Below are 21,983 nucleotides of genomic sequence, written 5' to 3'. Positions count from 1 at the left end.
AATGTGTTGCAGGAAACTAGCTTTAAAACTGTAACATTTTCGCTCAGTCACATTGCAAAATGTATAGAATTGCAGAAAATTTGCAATAAAACAGCAACAGCTAAGAGGAGTGGCTCAAAATGTTTAGGCTGGAGACCGTGCTATTGGCAACACCCACTACCACACCCCCCTACGGTACCCACTGCTGAAAGAAAATCCTAAGGTAAACACTGGATGTGAGTTCTTGAACAAGGGGACTCCTGTGAGTTTCTGAATAACTCCTCAACCCAGCCTTAGTCTCCAGAGAGCAAAATGGCCCCCCTGACTGTGAGAGGCTAACAGCTGGTCTGGTTCTCCATCATCAGTGGTTTGAGGGCAATCGATAGCACAACCCAAATAAAGAAGCTCCTTGTTGTTGTAACCAGTCTCCTTGGGCTGCTTGTTCACCACCCATTTTTGTGCTGTCTGCTCTGGAGGACTAGGGCTTTAAAAGTGGCTTTCTGTATGTTGTTATTTGTGCACATGGACTTGCTATAAAATCTATTTTCTGTTGGAGAACCCCAGGAGAAAATGATTGAAGAACTTTGTGTTATTTTTCCCTGATCTTCAGCAGTCTTAAGTAAGCAAAATGACAATCCATCAAATGTCTAACTGGTAATCTAATCCCTCATCATCTATAGGAGTGCCTATGTCCAATCACCAAGAGCTTTACCCTTTACATGGAGTGTTCCCCCCGCTCTCCTCCTCTCCCGAGGGGATATCTATTCTCAGAATAAAATGTAAGAGACGTTGACGCGGTTATTAAACTACCAGCTGGAGATATAGGGGTTCACACTACGGTCAGGCCTTGCCTGGCTACCCAGACTCCTTGCTCCGGCCAAATGCTACGTCACTTCCATGGACGTTAGTTCCTTCTCCACAATAAGTCTGGATCTGAGTACCTCCCCAATGATTTTTAGAACGCGAACACATTCTAACCGTTCTAATTGGTCCAGAAAGCAATGAATTGGGCCAGAGCCCGAACACACGTGGGTAAAGCAGCATTTCGTAAATTCGTAATTGGCTTTGATACTCTGGTTAGAGATGATTCAATTGCTGATGACTTTGTTTTGTACAACACCCCTCATTTTGAGGTCACCACAAATGACTTCAACTATGGCTCAGACTGAAGTCTGTAGCGAACATAGAGCAGTGGAACAATTCAGTTTGAGTCGTCAGGCAAGATTAGGCTAAGGTAAGGTTCTCTCATATATATTGTCTGCATGGGTGCACCTTCAGATGTAGGTTTATGAGGGGTGGAATTGTATAGGGAGGATGGATACAAATATGTCTGGCAGCAAACACCGGTCTCGCACCCTACCGCCGGCATGTTACGATTCAACCATCCATGATTTACAGTAGAGACATTCCACTTTACTGCACAGAAATGAGATTCATATTGTTTTTCCCGCTATATGTCATGTTATCTTATGTTACATATGATGTTATGATTAGGCGAGTTCCGAGTAGGTAGGACATATTTACACTGAACAAAAATATAAACGCAAATGCAACTTTTGTTTTTTACAGGGTTACAGTTCATACAATGAAATCAGTCAATGTAAATAAATTCATTAGGCCCTAATCTATGGATTTCACATGACTGGGAATACAGACATGCATCTGTTGGTCAAAGATACCTTAAATGATTATGCTGAAACATGAGGTGATGGTGGCGGATGAATGGCACGACAATGGGCCTGGGGATCTCATTATGGTATCTCTGAGCATTCAAATTGCCCTCAATAAATTGCAATTGTGTTCGTTTTCTGTAACTTATCCCTGCACATACCATAAGCCCATCACCACCATAGGGCACTCTGTTCACAATGTTGACATCAGCAAACTGCTCGCTCACATGACACCATACATGATGTCTGCCATCTGCCCGGTACAGTTGAAACCGTGATTAATTTATGAAGAGCTCACTTCTCCAGCGTGCCAGTGGCCATTGAAGGTTAGCATTTTCCCACTGAAGTCAGTTACGACACTGAATTGCAGTCAGATCAAGACCCTTGTGAGGACAACAAGCATGCATATGAGCTTCCCTGAGATGGTTTTGGACAGTTTGTGCAGAAGGTCTGCAGTTTGTGCAGAAATTCACAGTTTCATCAGCTGTCCGGGTGGCTGGTTTCAGACGATCCCGCAGATGAAGAAGCCGGATGTGGAGGTCCTGGGCTGACGTGGTTACACGTGGTCTGCGGCTGTGAGGCCGGTTGAACGTACTGCCAAATTCTCTAAAATGATGTTGGAGGCGGCTTATGGTAGAGAAATTAACATTACATTATCTGGCAACGGCTCTGGTGGCCACTCCTGCAGTCAGCATGCCAATTGCACTCTCCCTTGAGACATCTGTGGTATTGTGCTGTGTGACTAACTGCACATTTTAGAGTGGCCGTTTATTGTGCCCAGCACAATAAACGTGTAATGATACTTTTGTTTAATCCACTTCTTGATATGCCACACCTTTCAGGTGAATGGATTATTTTAGCATAGAAGAAATGCTCACTAACATGGATGTAAACAAATTTGTGCACAAAATTTGAGAGAAATAAGCTTGTGCGTATGGAACATTTCTGGGATCGTTTATTTCAGCTCATGAAACATGGGACCAACAATTTACATGTCGTGTTTATATTTTTGTTCAAAGTGTTGGGCACATCTGCTTCCCTCCATAACACCAGTTTTTTCTTGGGGGAGCTGTGATTGCGTACTTCAGCTGACAGGGGATCTTTTGGGGTTATTCGTAGAACCTCACTGCCACTGTAAATGTACCACCTGTTTTTTAGAAGATTCCAGAATGAATCATAGTGATTAACTGTCATGCTCTGTGAACATCCTATGTATGATACATGGATCAATCTCACTCTATTAATTGAAAAACCATTGCCTGTTAAAATCGTATTACCAGCTGCTGTAATATGCTTGAGGGAGGTAGACTAGAGTGGTCACAGTGTATCCTCACTTTAAATTGAATGCGAAAAACCAGTTGAGGGAGTCCATTTACATTTACATTTAAGTCATTTGTTTATTAAATCTGTTTTAGCTATGCTGTCCCACCTCTGTTTCCTCAACTGTTCAGATCCAGCTGTCTGTCGAAGGCCCTTTCATTTAATTTCCCCCAACACTCTCCATAAAAGGCCAAATCAAAATATAAAGTGGCAATGACATGCAAGTGTAACGGATGTGAAAAGGCTAGCTTAGTTAGCGGTGCGCGCTAAATAGCGTTTCAATCGGTGACGTCACTTTCTCTGAGACCTAAAGTAGTAGTTCCCCTTGCTCTGCAAGGGCCGCGGCTTTTGTGGAGCGATGGGTAACGATGCTTCGTGGGTGACTGTTGTTGATGTGTGCAGAGGGTCCCTGGTTTGCGCCCGGGTATGGGTGAGGGGACGGTCTAAAGTTATACTGTTACACAAGTTATGTCACAAGGGGGAGATGACAAATTCAATGGAACTTTAGGATTATTTCTAAATGAGACATTGTGTCTGGTCTGTCTTGGTTTCATGTGAGTAATTTCATGTGAGTAAAGGGTATACTTCCTGGAACACAGAGTAGAAAGAAATTAACTACCTCATCCTACTCAACTTGAAGTGAGTGGAAAAGATCTTAATGCTTGATATGTCAAATTTAGATAAAAATGAATCCTGGGCTCGTTCTGATTTTTTTGAGGCCAAATGCAGACAGCAATTGTTTTTGTCAGAATGTAGAAACACTTTATAAGGAAAAGTGAAAAATTTGATTAGACTTAAATATCGCTTTGGCGCCATAGGTCGACAATTGCTTAATTCCATGGAATGTTACATCAATGCGCTCTTGATAAAATAATTCAAGCCATTAGCTGGCATATGAAACACCTCACTTTCACAGATTATAAAGTAATCAAGCCTCTTCCGCAGAATACAGCTCTCATTCCTCTGGCAAGGGAAGTGCCGGTTAACAGCCAAGAGAGGACTCGTTTATATAAATGTGTCTAGAGGAACTTCCAAGCTTTTTTAAAATCACCTCTGAGTAGATTAGTAATGGTGGGTCTTGGAGATCCTCACAGGCATCCATCTATCTATTCACAGACTGAGGTCTTGGTGGTATTGGGGTGCACTCCTATGGTATGCACCTGGGTCATTTGTTACAGGCTCACTGAGAGTTCTGTCATTATTGAATGACTCTCTTGACTCCCCAGAGTGGATGCTTTCCTAATACCCCCGGACTTAACTGTCCACTAAGGAGATCTCCAGATTCAAGAAGATGTGAAACGCTTTTACAGCCGATCCTGAGAAACCGTGAATGTGAGGCCATAGCAAATACTAGATAATTAGCGCATATGCTAATCGTTTCCGTGTACATTTGTTGCTAATGCTACATAACGTAATGCTACATGTGTTAACACCGAAGATGTTTACAGTAATAATACCCCTATCCCAACGGTGTTTCCTCTGCTACTTTTCCTCACACCAGTCATCTGAGTTTAATTCCAGACCGCCTCCCCTTCCCTTCACCTGAGCCCTGAAACACACACTGTACTAGCCGAACACGAGACGAATTTCCCCTGCCTAACTACTCTGTTTTGTAGTTAGGCTGCTCTTTTGTGAATTATGGCTCTTAGGTTCTCAACTCGCTTCAGCCCTACCGAAGCAAACGTCCTCTTCACAATACACTGTTATGCTAGAAGCGTACGTGAGAACAGAATTGTGCTTATGTACTTTGTTTACGTGGGCCTCTTTTTATTTTAATCAGTATTAGTATCTTATTTATGTATGTAATGACATATTTATGTGTTATGGCGTCGGTTAGGCTGGGCCTGTATTTGGTCAGAAGTAAAAGGCTTGTGCTTGGAGACGGTGATTAAAACAATCAGAGAGAACTTGGAGTACACATCATCTGTGCTCATCGCATCCCCATAACATGACCCAGCACAGCCGTGGATTTACCCATCTAGGAACATGTGTTTATAGAGTCATACGGATGTATTGTGCAGCAAGGAGTGTGTGCCTGTGTGTGTGCATAGCCCAAACACAACAATTAATTAGCTGTCTTTGGAGATGGGACATTTTTTTTGTGCCTATGATTCACTGTATCTTAATGGGAAGTCCTGTAATGTCTTGCTCTGTGGTTAATGCTCTGGTCCTTGGCATGCCAAATTTGATTTAATTTGAGTTAGATTCAGTTAATGAGCTCTAGAACGTTGTGTACGCACACTAAGACTATGGTGCATGGACATTAGCAACAATACAGGGAACGTACAGTATATAGCCGCCCAGTAAAGTAATATAAACAGAGTGAAAGTGAGTGCAGACAGAAATTTATGCAAAACCATTCAAAGGGTGAGCCAAAATGCACAAGTGCTGATTATACAGACCCAGATTGTGATTTTTCATATTTTTTGGCTGCTTCTCCTCTTGGCTGCTCCTGCAATAAGACGTGCCAAATCAAATGAACAAATACGTGATATGTCTTTATTTGAGGGTAAATTGCTCATAAACCATTATTAAATAGTTTATTAGCCATTAATGAATTCTTAGTAATTATTCACCATTACATGTTTATGTACTAATTAATATTTACAAAATCAGGAACAGGCCTAATACATGTTTTTACTTGACTTACTAGTAAACAAACTATGTAATAATGTTTATAAGCAGTTAATTTTTTTATTTCAGTTAGGTCAGTTAAGAACAAATTCTTATTTACAATGACGGCCTACCCCGAAAGACGCTGGGCCAATTATGCGCCGCCCTATGGGACTCCCAAACACGGCCGGTTGTGATACAGCCTGGAATCAAACCAGGGTCTGTAGTGACACCTCTAGCAATGAGATGCAGTGCCTTAGACCGATACGGCACTCGTGTATAGTCCATTAAACAAATAATCAGTGAACTGAGTATGTTCTCTGAGCCTATACTTAGACTCTCCTGGCCCAAGCCCATTCCCCATGCGAGGGTCACGACCTCTCGAATGTCTGATTAGGAACAATGAAGACTAGACTCACAGAGGACAGGCTGAACCAGGAACTGTATCCCAGTAGACCTCTCATTCAACCTTGGCAGCTAGGGAGTGTCCTAACCCAACCAGCCTATAGTTTCACCTCAGTACCCCTCGTTAGCTCCTCTCCTCACCCTGCCTGCGGCCTAACATCTAATGCCATATCTAATTATTTTGTCTTGGCCTTACAAGTGATGATGCCGTCAATCCTGTGTACAACTCTGTTGCTCGCTATTTTTGTTGGTGTATTGGCAGTGTCGCTCTTTAGTACCCTTGCAGGTAGAATGAAGTTAATAACATGACAATGCAATCTTACCACAACTTTGTCAGAGTCAGCACTTCTCATTTAAAAAAAGGGAGACACTGGGTTCGGCTTTAATTTACAGCCTTCTGTTTACCAGATATTGACATAGAAAATGGTACGGTGCTGACCAGTCGGTCTGGTGTACCTAACTGTACGGTGCTGACCAGCCGGTCTGGTGTACCTAACTGTACGGTGCTGACCAGCCGGTCTGGTGTACCTAACTGTACGGTGCTGACCAGCCGGTCTGGTGTACCTAACTGTACGGTGCTGACCAGCCGGTCTGGTGTACCTAACTGTACGGTGCTGACCAGTCGGTCTGGTGTACCTAACTGTACGGTGCTGACCAGCCGGTCTGGTATAACTAACTGTACGGTGCTGACCAGCCGGTCTGGTGTACCTAACTGTAAGGTGCTGACCAGCCGGTCTGGTGTACCTAACTGTACGGTGCTGACCAGCCGGTCTGGTGTACCTAACTGTACGATGCTGACCAGCCGGTCTGGTGTAGCTAACTGTACGGTGCTGACCAGCCGGTCTGGTATAACTAACTGTACGGTGCTGACCAGCCGGTCTGGTGTACCTAACTGTACGGTGCTGACCAGCCGGTCTGGTGTACCTAACTGTACGGTGCTGACCAGCCGGTCTGTTATAACTAACTGTACGGTTCTGACCAGCCGGTCTGGTATAACTAACTGTACGGTGCTGACCAGCCGGTCTGGTGTACCTAACTGTACGGTGCTGACCAGCCGGTCTGGTGTACCTAACTGTACGGTGCTGACCAGCCGGTCTGGTGTAACTAACTGTACGGTGCTGACCAGCCGGTCTGGTGTAACTAACTGTACGGTGCTGACCAGCCGGTCTGGTATAACTAACTGTACGGTGCTGACCAGCCGGTCTGGTGTACCTAACTGTACGGTGCTGACCAGTCGGTCTGGTGTACCTAACTGTACGGTGCTGCCAACTGTACGGTGCTGACCAGCCGGTCTGGTATAACTAACTGTACGGTGCTGACCAGCCGGTCTGGTGTACCTAACTGTATGGTGCTGACCAGCTGGTCTGGTGTACCTAACTGTACGGTGCTGACCAGCCGGTCTGGTGTACCTAACTGTATGGTGCTGACCAGCCGGTCTGGTGTAGCTAACTGTACGGTGCTGACCAGCCGGTCTGGTATAACTAACTGTACGGTGCTGACCAGCCGGTCTGGTGTACCTAACTGTACGGTGCTGACCAGCCGGTCTGGTGTACCTAACTGTGCGGTGCTGACCAGCCGGTCTGGTGTACCTAACTGTACGGTGCTGACCAGCCGGTCTGTTATAACTAACTGTACGGTTCTGACCAGCCGGTCTGGTATAACTAACTGTACGGTGCTGACCAGCCGGTCTGGTGTACCTAACTGTACGGTGCTGACCAGCCGGTCTGGTGTACCTAACTGTACGGTGCTGACCAGCCGGTCTGGTGTAACTAACTGTACGGTGCTGACCAGCCGGTCTGGTGTAACTAACTGTACGGTGCTGACCAGCCGGTCTGGTATAACTAACTGTACGGTGCTGACCAGCCGGTCTGGTATAACTAACTGTACGGTGCTGACCAGCCGGTCTGGTATAACTAACTGTACGGTGCTGACCAGCCGGTCTGGTGTACCTAACTGCACGGTGCTGACCAGCCAGTCTGGTGTAATGGTGTATGTCTGGAGAGTTCTGTGGATGAGTATGATGGATGAGGAGTCAGATGAGGAGTAGTAGGATGACAGGCCAGGTTTTACGGGGATACTCTTACTCACCTCTGCCTCTCATATAATACTGTGCCTCAGAGGGACGAGCTAGACCTTCCACAGTGCAGGCAGGGTCCTCCTGTGCTCAAATGTTCCCCAGCTGGAATTGATGCAGCTGTGACATGCAGTGACGCAGACGGGGTGTCAGGTAACCCACCTACTGACAGTCTGACATCAATCACACTCACTTACCAAGCTGCTCGTTAAGTAACACACCTCCTTTTCTTTCATGAAACGTTTCACCTGGAATGTGGACTTTTGAACAGAGGAGAATCAGGTGTGTTTCAGAGAAACATTATATTTTCTGCTGCGGGTATGCCTTTATGTCTGTCTGTCTGGCCCTCGGCCTACTACCTTTCTATACACAAAAGCTCTTGGATTGCACAGTAACTTGCTTTAATTCTAGACGAGAATGAATGACTATACACTCACCAGACAGTTTATTAGGTACACCCATCTAGTACCGGGTCGGACTCCCCTTTGTATGAATTCTTCGGGACATGGATTCTACAAGTCGGAAACATTCCACATGGATGTTGGTCCATGCTGACGCGATGGCATCACGAGGTGGCTGCAGATTGGACGGCGGTACACTACCGCCACCAGCCTGTACTGTTGACGCCAGGCAGGATGGGTCCATGGACTTATGCTGCTTACGCTAAATCCTGACTCTGCCATCAGAATGACACAACAGAAACGGGGAATCGTCGGATGTTTTTCGACTCCTCAATTGTCCAGTGTTGGTGATCGCCTGCCCACTAGAGATGCTTATTGTTGTTTTTAGCTGATAGGAGTGGAACACGGTGTGGTAATCTGCTGCAATAGTCCATCTGTGACAAGGATCGATGAGTTGTGCGTTCCGAGATGTTGTTCTGCATACCATTGTTGTACTGCACCGTTATTTGTCTGTTTGTGGCCTGCCTGTTAGCTTGCACGATTTTCTTCGACCTCTCATTAACGAGCTGTTTGCGACCGCCAAGCACCACCCAAAAAGGAGAGGCTTTGACGCGTGGCTCCAGCACAGTCCTCCACCGGAACCCAGCATCTCTCCTCCGGACCGTACCCCTACCAGTCCACAAGGTACCGAAGGACCTCGCCCAACGTCTCGATTCCAAGATGGATCAAACTGAGTACACCGGGACCTCCTCGATGTCCGGAGGGGGTGGAGGAACATCCCGCACTTCAGCCTCCTGGAGCAGCCACCACTGGCCTGAGGAGAGACACATGGAAGGAGGGGTTAATACGGTAATTAGTGGGTAGCTGTAACCTATAACATACCTCGTTCACTCTCCTCAGGACATTAAATGGCCCCACAAACTGCGGACACAGCTTCCGGCAGGGCAGGCGGAGGGGCAGGTTTTGGGTCGAGAGCCAGACCCTGTCCCCTGGTGCGAACACCGGGGCCTCACTGTGGTGACGGTCTGCGCCAACTTTCTGGCGCAGTATGGCGCGCTGAAGGTGGACATGGGCAGCCTCCCAGGTTTCCTCCGCACGGCGGAACCAATTGTCCACCAATTGCCAGAACCGGCTGATACCCTAATACACATTGAAAGGGATAAAGGTTATTTGAGGAGTGGCGTAGCGGGTTCTGGGCCATCTCTGCCCAGGGTACGAACTTCGCCCACTCCTCCGGCTGGTCCTGGCAATAAGACCGCAGAAACCTACCCACATCCTGGTTAACTCTCTCCACCTGCCCATTACTCTCGGGGTGAACACCTGAGGTAAGGCTGACCGAGACCCCCGGACGTTCCATGAACGCCTTCCAGACCCTTGATGTGAACTGGGGACCCCGATCAGACAATATATCCTCAGGCACCCCTTAGTGCTGGAAAACGTGTGTAAACAGGGCCTCCGCAGTTTGTAAGGCCGTAGGGAGGCCGGGCAATGGGAGGGGACGACAGGACTTTAAAAAACGATCCGCAACGACCAGGATCGTGGTGTTACCCTGTGAAGGTGGAAGATCAGTTTTAAAAATCCACCAACAGGTGCGACCACGGCCGTTGTGGAACGGTTAAGGGTTGTAACTTACCTCTGGGCAGGTGTCTAGGAGCCTTGCACTGGGCGCACACTGAGCAGGAGGAAACAAATCCTCACTTCCTTAGCTAAAGTGGGCCACCAGTACCTCCCATCAAGACAGCGCACCGTCCGACCTATCCCAGGATGACCAGAGGAGGGTAACATGTGGGCCCAATAGATCAGTCGGTCGCGGACAGCAGACGGAACGTACAGATGCCCAGCTGGACACTGAGGGGGAGAGGGCTCTGCACGTGACGCCTGCTCAATGTCTGCGTCCAGCTTCCACACTACCGGTGCCACCAAACAAGAAGCCAGGAGTATGGGAGTGGGATCCATGGACCACTCCTCTGTGTCATACAGCCGTGACAGTGCGTCTGCCTTAATGTTCTGGGAGCCTGGTCTGTAAGAGAGGGTAAACACAAAACGAGTGAAAAACATGGCCACCTTGCCTGACTAGGATTCAATCTCCTCGCCTCCCGGATGTACTCCAGATTGCGATGGTCAGTCCAGATGAGAAAAGGATGTTTAGCCCCCTCAAGCCAATGTCTCCATGCCTTCAAGGCTTTTACGACATCCAACAGCTCCCGGTCCCCCACATCATAGTTTCGCTTCAGTGGCGTACCCAAGCACTGAGAGAGCACTGCTCCTATCCCAGCTTCGGATGCGTCCACCTCCACTATGAATGGCAAAGAGGGATCCGGATGAGCCAACACAAGAACCGAGTTAAACAGAGTCTTCAGGTAAACAGAGTCTGCCTAAAAGCCCTGTTTGCCTCAGCTGACCACTGCAAACGCACCGGGCCCCCCTTTAGCAGTGAGGTAATGGGAGCAGCAACCTGACCAAAACCCCGGATAAACCTCCGGTAGTAGTTGGCAAACCCTAAGAATCGCTGCACCTCCTTTACCGTGGTGGGAGTCGGCCAATTACTCACGGCTGCAATGCGGTCGCTCTCCATCTCCACTCCTGACGTGGAAATCCGATGCCCTAGGAAGGAGACAGATTGTTGGAAGAACAAGCATTTCTCAGCCTTGACATATAGATCATGCTCCAACAGGTGACCAAGCACTTTGCGCACCAGGGACACATGCTCGGCGCATGTAGCGGAGTATATCAGGATATCATCGATATACACAACTACGCCCTGCCCGTGCAGGTCTCTGAAAATCTTGTCTACAAATGATTGGAAGACCGATGGAGCATTTATCAACCCATATGGCATGACGAGGTACTCATAATGCCCTGAGGTGGTGCTAAATGACGCCTTCCACTCGTCTCTCTTCCGAATACGCACCAGATTGTACGCACTCCTAAGATCCAGTTTAGTGAAGAAGTGTACAATCCTGAGATCAAGTTTAGTGAAGAAGCGCGCCCGTGCAATTACCGTAGTGATACGAGGTAGCGGGTAACTATATCTCACCGTGATTTTATTGAGACCACGATAACCAATGCACAGGCGCAAACCGCCATCCTTCTTCTTCACAAAAAAGAAACTCGAAGAGACAGGTGAAATGGAGGGCTGAATGTACCCCTGACGCAGGGATTCGGAGACATATGTCTCCATAGCCACCGTCTCCGCTTGCGACAGGGGATACACGTGACTCCTGGGAAATGCAGCGTCTACCAGGAGATCTATCGCACAATCCCCCCATCGATGAGGTGGTAATTGAGTCGCCTTTTTACAGAAGGCGAGAGCCAAATCGCCATATTCTGGGGGGGATGTGCACGGTGGAGACCTGGTCTGGACTTTCCACCGTAGTAGCACCAACGGAAACCCCTAAACAACCTACCTGAGCACTCTCACGACCACCCCGTGAGGGCCCTCTCTGGCCAAGAAACAGTGGGGTTATGACAAGCTAACCAGGGTAGGCTTAGCACCACAAAATACGCAGTAGAATCAATAAGGAAAAAAACTCATATTTTCCTTGTGACCCCCCTTGCATTACCATTAGCAAAGGAGCGGTGGCCTCCCTGATCAACCCTTACCCTAATGGCCGACTATCTAAGGCATGAACGGGGAAAGGCATATCCACAGGAACAATTGGGATCCTTAAACTATGAGCTAAACTTTTATTAATGAAATTCCTAGCCACGCCTGAATCTACTAGTGCCTGGGAACACGGAGAAAAGTCAGGAACCACCATACACGTGACTCATGGTTTCCACTACAACTAGGCAAGTTGACAGTAGTACGCTGTCACTGTGTACTCTCGTAGAGCATGGTTTCCACTAAACAACTAGGCAAGTTGACAGTAGTACGCTGTCACTGTGTACTCTCGTAGAGCATGGTTTCCACTAAACAACTAGGCAAGTTGACAGTAGTACGCTGTCACTGTGTACTCTCGTAGAGCATGGTTTCCACTAAACAACTAGGCAAGTTGACAGTAGTACGCTGTCACTGTGTACTCTCGTAGAGCATGGTTTCCACTAAACAACTAGGCAAGTTGACAGTAGTACGCTGTCACTGTGTACTCTCGTAGAGCATGGTTTCCACTAAACAACTAGGCAAGTTGACAGTAGTACGCTGTCACTGTGTACTCTCGTAGAGCATGGTTTCCACTAAACAACTAGGCAAGTTGACAGTAGTACGCTGTCACTGTGTACTCTCGTAGAGCATGGTTTCCACTAAACAACTAGGCAAGTTGACAGTAGTACGCTGTCACTGTGTACTCTCGTAGAGCATGGTTTCCACTAAACAACTAGGCAAGTTGACAGTAGTACGCTGTCACTGTGTAGTACTCAAGTCAAAGGTAAACAAAATCCAACCTGATGATTAAGTCAGAAGGCCCACTCAGAAGACTTTGAGCCGGGCCTCCGAGGGAAAAGCTCTGTAAGTGGCATCGAGGAAATGACAGGGGCAGAGATTTGTTTATGGAGACTAAATTTAACCTGACATCTGCTTCAAATAGAAACCCGCCATAAATATGAATGAATGGAGGGAATAATCTGGTCTCGTCGATGCAGAGGGAGACAGAGAGAGAGAGAGAGAGAGAGAGAGAGAGAGAGAGAGAGAGAGAGAGAGAGAGAGAGAGAGAGAGAGAGAGAGAGAGAACCCTTTCCACCTGAAAATCTATTTTTAGAATCTCTGATTCTATTTCCCGCACGAAGAGGCTATTTTTAGCAGATGAAGAAGCGAGCGGAGTCAGAGACAGCTAGAGCGTGTGGAATCAGCCAGAGGAGGGAGAGATGCACCATTAGGGAGGAGGGAGAGACAGCGACAGCACAGGTATCTTTAGAATACCTTCTTCTCATTCTCACACTCTCACTATCACATACAAACACAGCTCCCCTCGCAATGCCACATCATTCTTGCCAATGTAGAATCCTCTCTCTCTCTCACACTCTCTCTCCCTTTCTCTCATCATCTCTCTCTGCTTGTCTCAGGATTGAACAGTTACTCTCCCCTGTCTCTCTCTGTGTATTCTGTCTCTCTCTCTCTCTGTATTGTCGTTCTCTGTGTATTATGTCTCTCTCTGTGTATTATCTCTCTCTGTGTATTCGGTCTCTCTCTGTGTATTCCGTCTCTCTCTGTGTATTATGTCTCTCTCTGTGTACTCAGTCTCTCTCTGTGTATTCCGTCTCTCTCTGTGTATTCCGTCTCTCTCTGTGTATTCCGTCTCTCTCTGTGTATTATGTCTCTCTCTGTGTATTCAGTCTCGCTCTGTATATTCCGTCTCTCTCTGTGTTATCTGTTTTGTCACATGACACAATGTGACAGACCAGCATCTTGTCTTAATGCAACATCCCAGGGAATGAAGTGGGTGGAAAAATGTACTGTAGCCATTTTTACATTTGTAAATTTGACACGGGTAAAATCTACATAGGTATAGTTCGCACAAAAAAAAGTGTTTTTTGTTGTTGTTGTTGAATTTTTACCCCTTTTTCATGGTGTCCAATTGTTTTAGTAGCTACTATCTTGTCTCATCGCTACAACTCCCGTACAGCTCGGGAGAGACGAAGGTTGAAAGTCATGCATCCTCCGATACACAACCCAACCAAGCCACACTGCTTCATAACACAGCGCCATCCAACCCAGAAGCCAGGCGCACCAATGTGTCAGAGGAAACACCATGCACCTGGCAACCTTGGTTAGCGCGCACTGCGCCCAGCCCACCACAGGAGTGGCTGGTGCGCAATGAGACAAGGATTTCCTTACCGGCCAAACCCTCCCTAACCACGCTAGGCCAATTGTGCATTGCCTCACGGACCTCCCAGTCGCAGCCAATTACGACAGAGCCTGGGCACGAACCCAGAGTCTCTGGTGGCACAGCTAGCGCTGCAGTAAAGCACCCTTAACCACTGCGCCACCCGGGAGGCCCATAGTTGCCAAATTTGACTTGCATGTGTTTGGTTTTAAAATGTGAAAATTAGTTTAAAATATAAACTATTTCAACTAGTATGTGGATATACACTCAGTGGGCAGTTTATTAGTTATACCCATCTCGTACCGGGTCGGACCTCCCTTTGCCTCCAGAACAGCCTGAATTATTTGGGGAATGGAAATGCTGCTCAATTGGTATCAAGGGAACTAACGTGTGCCAGGAAAATATTCCCCACACCATTAAACCACTGCCACCAGCCTGTACCGTTGACACCAGAAAGAATGGGGCCATGGACTCTGCTTATGCCAAATCCTGACTCTGCCATCAGCATGGCGCAACAGGAACTGGGATTCATCGGACCAGGCAATGTTTTTCCACTCCTCAATTGCCCAGTGTTGGTGATCGCGTGCCCACTGGAGCACTTCTTCTTGTTTTTAGCTGATAGGAGTGGAACCCAGTGTGGTCGTCTGCTGCAATAGCCCATCTGTGACAAGTACTGACAAGTTGTGCATTCCAATTTACTGTTCTGCACACCACTGTTGTACTGAGCAGTTATTTGCCTGTTTGTGGCCCACCTGTTAGCTTGCACGATTCTTGCCATTCTCATTGAACAAGTTGTTTTCACCCACAGGACTGCCGCTGTCTGGATGTTTTTTGTTTGTCGCACCATTCTCTGTAAACCCTAGACACTGTTGTGTGTGGAAAGCCTGTGGAAAGCCCGGTTGCCGGCCGTTTCTGAGATACTGGAACCAGCGTGCCTGGCACCCACGATCATTCCACGCTCAAAGTCGCTTAGGTCCCTCATTTTGCCCATTCTAACGTGCAATCCAACAGTAACTGAATGCCTTGATGCCTGTCCTCCTGCTTTATATAGCAAGCCATGGCCACGTGATTCACTGTCTGTGGGAGCAAACCATTTTCGTACAAACAGAAAATAAATCAAATATACAGTATAAATCGTGGTACTGCATATAGACATAGTACCTTACAGTGTGATGTATTTAATATAACAGGTGTTTCAGCAATCCAATGACCACACCACTTGCACAGTCTTCACATTTTGCTGCCTTAAAATTACATCTCAAAAGTGAATAAATGGAAATGTTTTCCTACCAATTTACACAACCTACTCCGTATATTAAAACTCAAACAAAAATTATAGAAAATGTTCCTAATGAATAAAAAATAAGAATAATAAGAAGATGTCGTTATTGTATGTCTTCACACCCCAGAGTTAATACCTGGTGGAAGCACCTTTGGCAGCCATTACAGCTGTGAATAATTTTGAATCAGATTCTGCCAACTTTTCACAACTCTTAGGTCAACATTTATCCATTGTTTTTGTCAAAATTACTCAAGCTCAGTACATTTGTTTGGGAATTGGGTGTCATTGATGGACAACAATATTCAAACCTTGTCTCTGATGTTCAAGCAAATCAGGACTGAGGCTGGAACACTCAGGAACACTCAACACCTCTTGGAAAAACATACTTTTTTATATATTCATGTAATATGTTTTTTCATCTCACAGTTACAAACATGCACATACGAACAACTTACAGAAACACTACTATTTTAATATTTTAATAAAAAAACATTTGATTTTTCCATTGTGTTAATGATGGCAGATTGATTGATTTCAAGGTTTTTTGTATACTGTTTTTCAAGATGAGTGATGAAAAGAGAATCGTCCAGCCCATTGGGTATTTGACTACACCCCAATATGCCATATTTTGAAATATGCAGACAGACGAATTGAAAGTAAGTTTACATTGAAATACTTCTGATAGCCCACTTTCTAGCTCCGCCCATAACTTTTGGACGTTTTAGCATTCCGTGTAAGCACAGATTATTGAGTCATTGTTAGTTTTACACTTAAGACATGACTCTGCCGTTGTGCTGTAGAATTTCAGAATTTTTTTCTCTCTTGTATAATAAATTCAATATGTACATTTTCATTAACTGTAATTTAATTAGTTTAATATGCTTCAACATTCCCTCCATCTTGTGCCAACATCTGCGTTGTGTTGTGTAATGGATTTGTCCCAAGACTTTAGTTTTTAATGTAGTTTTTTAATTTAGGCCGACTATCTGTTGTTCCACGTAATGAATCTGTTATTCAATGCATTTGTATGGGCTAATAGCAGTAAGGCCTATCTGTTATTCAATGCATTTGTATGGGCTAATAGCAGTAAGGACTATCTGTTGTTCAATGCATTTGTATGGGCTAATAGCAGTAAGGCCTATCTGTTATTCAATGCATTTGTATGGGCTAATAGCAGTAAGGACTATCTGTTATTCAATGCATTTGTATGGGCTAATAGCAGTAAGGACTATCTGTTATTCAATGCATTTGTATGGGCTAATAGCAGTAAGGACTATCTGTTATTCAATGCATTTGTATGGGCTAATAGCAGTAATGACTATCTGTTATTCAATGCATTTGTATGGGCTAATAGCAGTAAGGACTATCTGTTATTCAATGCATTTGTATGGGCTAATAGCAGTAAGGACTATCTGTTGTTCAATGCATTTGTATGGGCTAATAGCAGTAAGGACTATCTGTTATTCAATGCATTTGTATGGGCTAATAGCAGTAAGGACTATCTGTTATTCAATGCATTTGTATGGGCTAATAGCAGTAAGGACTATCTGTTATTCAATGCATTTGTATGGGCTAATAGCAGTAAGGACTATCTGTTATTCAATGCATTTGTATGGGCTAATAGCAGTAAGGACTATCTGTTATTCAATGCATTTGTATGGGCTAATAGCAGTAAGGACTATCTGTTATTCAATGCATTTGTATGGGCTAATAGCAGTAAGGACTATCTGTTATTCCATGTGTTTGTGTGGGCTAATAGCAGTAAGGCCTATCTGTTATTCAATGCATTTGTATGGGCTAATAGCAGTAAGGACTATCTGTTATTCAATGTATTTGTATGGGCTAATAGCAGTAAGGCCTATCTGTTATTCAATGCATTTGTATGGGCTAATAGCAGTAAGGACTATCTGTTATTCAATGCATTTGTATGGGCTAATAGCAGTAAGGACTATCTGTTATTCAATGCATTTGTATGGGCTAATAGCAGTAAGGACTATCTGTTATTCAATGCATTTGTATGGGCTAATAGCAGTAAGGACTATCTGTTATTCAATGCATTTGTATGGGCTAATAGCAGTAAGGACTATCTGTTATTCAATGCATTTGTATGGGCTAGTAGCAGTAAGGACTATCTGTTGTTCATGGGCTAATAGCAGTAAGGCCTATCTGTTATTCAATGCATTTGTATGGGCTAATAGCAGTAAGGCCTATCTGTTATTCAATGCATTTGTATGGGCTAATAGCAGTAAGGCCTATCTGTTATTCAATGCATTTGTATGGGCTAATAGCAGTAAGGACTATCTGTTATTCAATGCATTTGTATGGGCTAATAGCAGTAAGGACTATCTGTTGTTCATGGGCTAATAGCAGTTAGGCCTATCTGTTATTCAATGCATTTGTATGGGCTAATAGCAGTAAGGTCTATCTGTTATTCAATGCATTTGTATGGGCTAATAGCAGTAAGGACTATCTGTTATTCAATGTATTTGTATGGGCTAATAGCAGTAAGGCCTATCTGTTATTCAATGCATTTGTATGGGCTAATAGCAGTAAGGCCTATCTGTTATTCAATGTATTTGTATGGGCTAATAGCAGTAAGGCCTATCTGTTATTCAATGTATTTGTATGGGCTAATAGCAGTAAGGCCTATCTGTTATTCAATGCATTTGTATGGGCTAATAGCAGTAAGGCCTATCTGTTATTCAATGCATTTGTATGGGCTAATAGCAGTAAGGCCTATCTGTTATTCAATGTATTTGTATGGGCTAATAGCAGTAAGGCCTATCTGTTATTCAATGTATTTGTATGGGCTAATAGCAGTAAGGCCTATCTGTTATTCAATGCATTTGTATGGGCTAATAGCAGTAAGGACTATCTGTTATTCAATGCATTTGTATGGGCTATTAGCAGTAAGGACTATCTGTTATTCAATGCATTTGTATGGGCTAATAGCAGTAAGGACTATCTGTTATTCAATGCATTTGTATGGGCTAATAGCAGTAAGGACTATCTGTTATTCAATGCATTTGTATGGGCTAATAGCAGTAAGGCCTATCTGTTATTCAATGCATTTGTATGGGCTAATAGCAGTAAGGACTATCTGTTATTCAATGCATTTGTATGGGCTAATAGCAGTAAGGACTATCTGTTATTCAATGCATTTGTATGGGCTAATAGCAGTAAGGACTATCTGTTATTCAATGCATTTGTATGGGCTAATAGCAGTAAGGACTATCTGTTATTCAATGCATTTGTATGGGCTAATAGCAGTAAGGACTATCTGTTATTCAATGCATTTGTATGGGCTAATAGCAGTAAGGACTATCTGTTATTCAATGCATTTGTATGGGCTAATAGCAGTAAGGACTATCTGTTGTTCATGGGCTAATAGCAGTAAGGCCTATCTGTTATTCAATGCATTTGTGTGGGCTAATAGCAGTAAGGCCTATCTGTTATTCAATGCATTTGTATGGGCTAATAGCAGTAAGGCCTATCTGTTATTCAATGCATTTGTATGGGCTAATAGCAGTAAAGACTATCTGTTATTCAATGCATTTGTATGGGCTAATAGCAGTAAGGACTATCTGTTGTTCATGGGCTAATAGCAGTAAGGCCTATCTGTTATTCAATGCATTTGTATGGGCTAATAGCAGTAAGGCCTATCTGTTATTCAATGCATTTGTATGGGCTAATAGCAGTAAGGCCTATCTGTTATTCAATGTATTTGTATGGGCTAATAGCAGTAAGGCCTATCTGTTATTCAATGCATTTGTATGGGCTAATAGCAGTAAGGCCTATCTGTTATTCAATGCATTTGTATGGGCTAATAGCAGTAAGGCCTATCTGTTATTCAATGTATTTGTATGGGCTAATAGCAGTAAGGCCTATCTGTTATTCAATGTATTTGTATGGGCTAATAGCAGTAAGGCCTATCTGTTATTCAATGCATTTGTATGGGCTAATAGCAGTAAGGACTATCTGTTATTCAATGCATTTGTATGGGCTAATAGCAGTAAGGACTATCTGTTATTCAATGCATTTGTATGGGCTAATAGCAGTAAGGCCTATCTGTTATTCAATGCATTTGTATGGGCTAATAGCAGTAAGGCCTATCTGTTATTCAATGCATTTGTATGGGCTAATAGCAGTAAGGCCCCAAATATTTGTTCATTGGCTTAGACAGGGCTTAGACTCTAATGGAATAACTGGTAGCAAAAAAATATATGGTGATGAAGATGTTGAGGAGGGGTGTGTAGACATTCACTAGGCAATGTATCTATCAATTCCATGTCTACACCTGACAGGTAGCAATAAATACCCCCAGTGGGGTTCCCAATTAGGTTCAGTTGAACCAGAGCCGAGAGTTTGACTTTGCCATTATTAAAGCACTGGATGCCAGTTGTATTGCTGTGTAATAGATCATCTGACAGAAGAGAGACGTTAATGTTGTGTCATTTCCTCATGTAATTGAGAGACATCTACGGGGACAGTTCTGGCTTGGTTAGTTTCAATTTCAATTCAAACTGTTTTAGCATGAGGGTTTTCTTTTTTCATATCACTTTGCACTATTTATTTGCAAAGGGCTTAGGCTACATCCAGTTTCTGTCCAAAAACAGTTACCGCAACGGCTGTTTGCTAAAGTACCGATTCTCCAGCTCTGGATTTCATCATACATACCAAGTGGCGCTAAGCTTGGATGTTAGCGGAGGTTGTTGGAATGTGGATGTGGATCAAGGTGGAACCGAGCCGAGAATGAGAAATGCCTTTATTTGGCCAAAGATGGACCATCATCATGACCCTCTGCTGTAGGCAGTGCAGTGCAGACTATTGGCTGTGTCTCAACAGTCTACGGTGGCTTCCATATCTTGTCTCCTTCCCTTTGTACAGATCTGAAAGTGCTGGTAGATGTAATGGGGTAGATATGTAGTGTAGAATTCATTTGGGAATCTCCTTGAGTTTCATCTGTGTTTTTAAGATCTGTTGCAGATGAAGGGAAGGAGACAGGTAGACTACGCCCCTTTAGACTAGTGAGATGCATTATTATCAAAGAGAACTGTTTACGCCTGTCAACCTGCGCTAGGCGGTGCAGAGCTGCACTAATCTTAATGTATATGGATCCGTTCCTATCCATTTGAATGGCCTTAAAGATGCTTTACAGATCTGTGAATCTGTGCAGCTGGTGCCTCAGGCCGACCCTCGTCATCAATCAGCCAGTTCCCATAGTCTGACCAGCCAACACCATTCAGATATACTTTTCTGACGCAGTCAACTCCGCAATGTATTATTCTACATTTCTTTTCACCCTCTCAACCACTCATTTGTTTCCGTCAAATGGAGGTAATTTGGTGTGACTCAGAACAATGATGGGCCTTTTTCTGTATGCGTCCATTTCCTGTGCTTTTGATAAATCACCTTCGTTGTTGAAAGGGTTTGTGCTATTATTGACGCCATTGATATTTTTAGTTTGGGCTTCTCAAATGCACTCAATTTGTTTAGAGGGGGGAAAGGAGGGGTTTGATTCCTTTGTCCCGTTGGTGATGTCTGACTTGACGTCAGTCTCGAAGAAAAGTGCCTTGTTGCGAATGATTAAAACCTGTTGTGTATTGTGCTTTAACTGAGTGTGTGTTTGTTCTCTGTGCACAAGGTGCGTTCCATTTATTGAGTGATGGAGCATAATTTGTGACGTGGATGATTTTTGGAGCATGGTTATTACAATTATAAATGATAGTGATGATGATAATAAGCAGCTTTCATTGAAAGACGTGCTAAATCATGATACATGTTGAGAGCCACTGTGGCCTATTCTCGATCACTCTCCCATCTCAGGTTACTCTTCACCATACTCTCCTCACTCTCATTAAAAAGGGTGATACCCTTAGGGTGTTGTATGTCAAATTCATATTTACTGTAATCTGAACAGTTCTTAGATTTGTATTGTTGTTTTTGAACTTTGATTTAGGCTACAAGTTTGAAACTGTGAATTGTTTTCTCATCTGCTCTCTCCCTCTTTCTCTTTCTCTTTCCCCATAGTTTTGATGCTGAGAATGGCTTGTCGGTGGGGCGCAGCCCCCTGGACCCTCCGGCCAGTCCCGGCTCCGGTCTGGTGCTCCAGGCCAACTACCACAGCCAGCGCCGTGAGTCCTTCCTCTACCGCTCGGACTCAGACTTTGACCTCTCACCCAAGGCCCCCTCGAGGAACTCGTCCACTGCCAGTGATCTGTAAGTGCCCCCCCTCATATTGGTACTGTCTCCCTCTGTGACCTTTCACCTTCCACTCACATCTATTGAAGCATCATGGCAGAGATGTCTCAATGTATGCCTTGATGCTGCAAGGTCTCCACTTCTTGTAATGCCCAAGGTTATATACAGATATGGTTTTGTGGAACAGATACAATTATATGTGGAAGGGAATTGCTTCTTGGATCACTTTCCAAAAGCGAATTCCGATAGCAAAACATGGGGAATACGTTAGGCCCA

At 44.6% G+C, this 21,983-nt stretch overlaps 1 protein-coding gene across 8 annotated transcripts in view; it reads left to right on the top strand.

Moving 5' to 3' along the window:
• The window catches only part of LOC124042009 (cAMP-specific 3',5'-cyclic phosphodiesterase 4D-like), a 140,065-nt gene that overhangs the window by 89,881 nt on the left and 28,201 nt on the right, over positions 1–21,983 (top strand). For 5 of the 8 annotated variants that reach the window (XM_046360267.1, XM_046360266.1, XM_046360265.1 and 2 more), the window contains exon 2: positions 21,537–21,725. In XM_046360267.1, the coding sequence (XP_046216223.1) occupies positions 21,537–21,725 (189 nt within the window). Of the gene's footprint in view, positions 1–13,266; positions 13,306–20,734; positions 20,844–21,536; positions 21,726–21,983 lie in introns of those variants that run through there. The other 3 variants (XM_046360271.1, XM_046360274.1, XM_046360270.1) reach the window with 2 other exon arrangements.

This window comes from Oncorhynchus gorbuscha, linkage group LG08 (assembly GCF_021184085.1).
Source record: "Oncorhynchus gorbuscha isolate QuinsamMale2020 ecotype Even-year linkage group LG08, OgorEven_v1.0, whole genome shotgun sequence".
NCBI classification, from domain to species: domain Eukaryota; kingdom Metazoa; phylum Chordata; class Actinopteri; order Salmoniformes; family Salmonidae; genus Oncorhynchus; species Oncorhynchus gorbuscha.
This window is presented reverse-complemented; position numbering and strand designations above follow the sequence as displayed.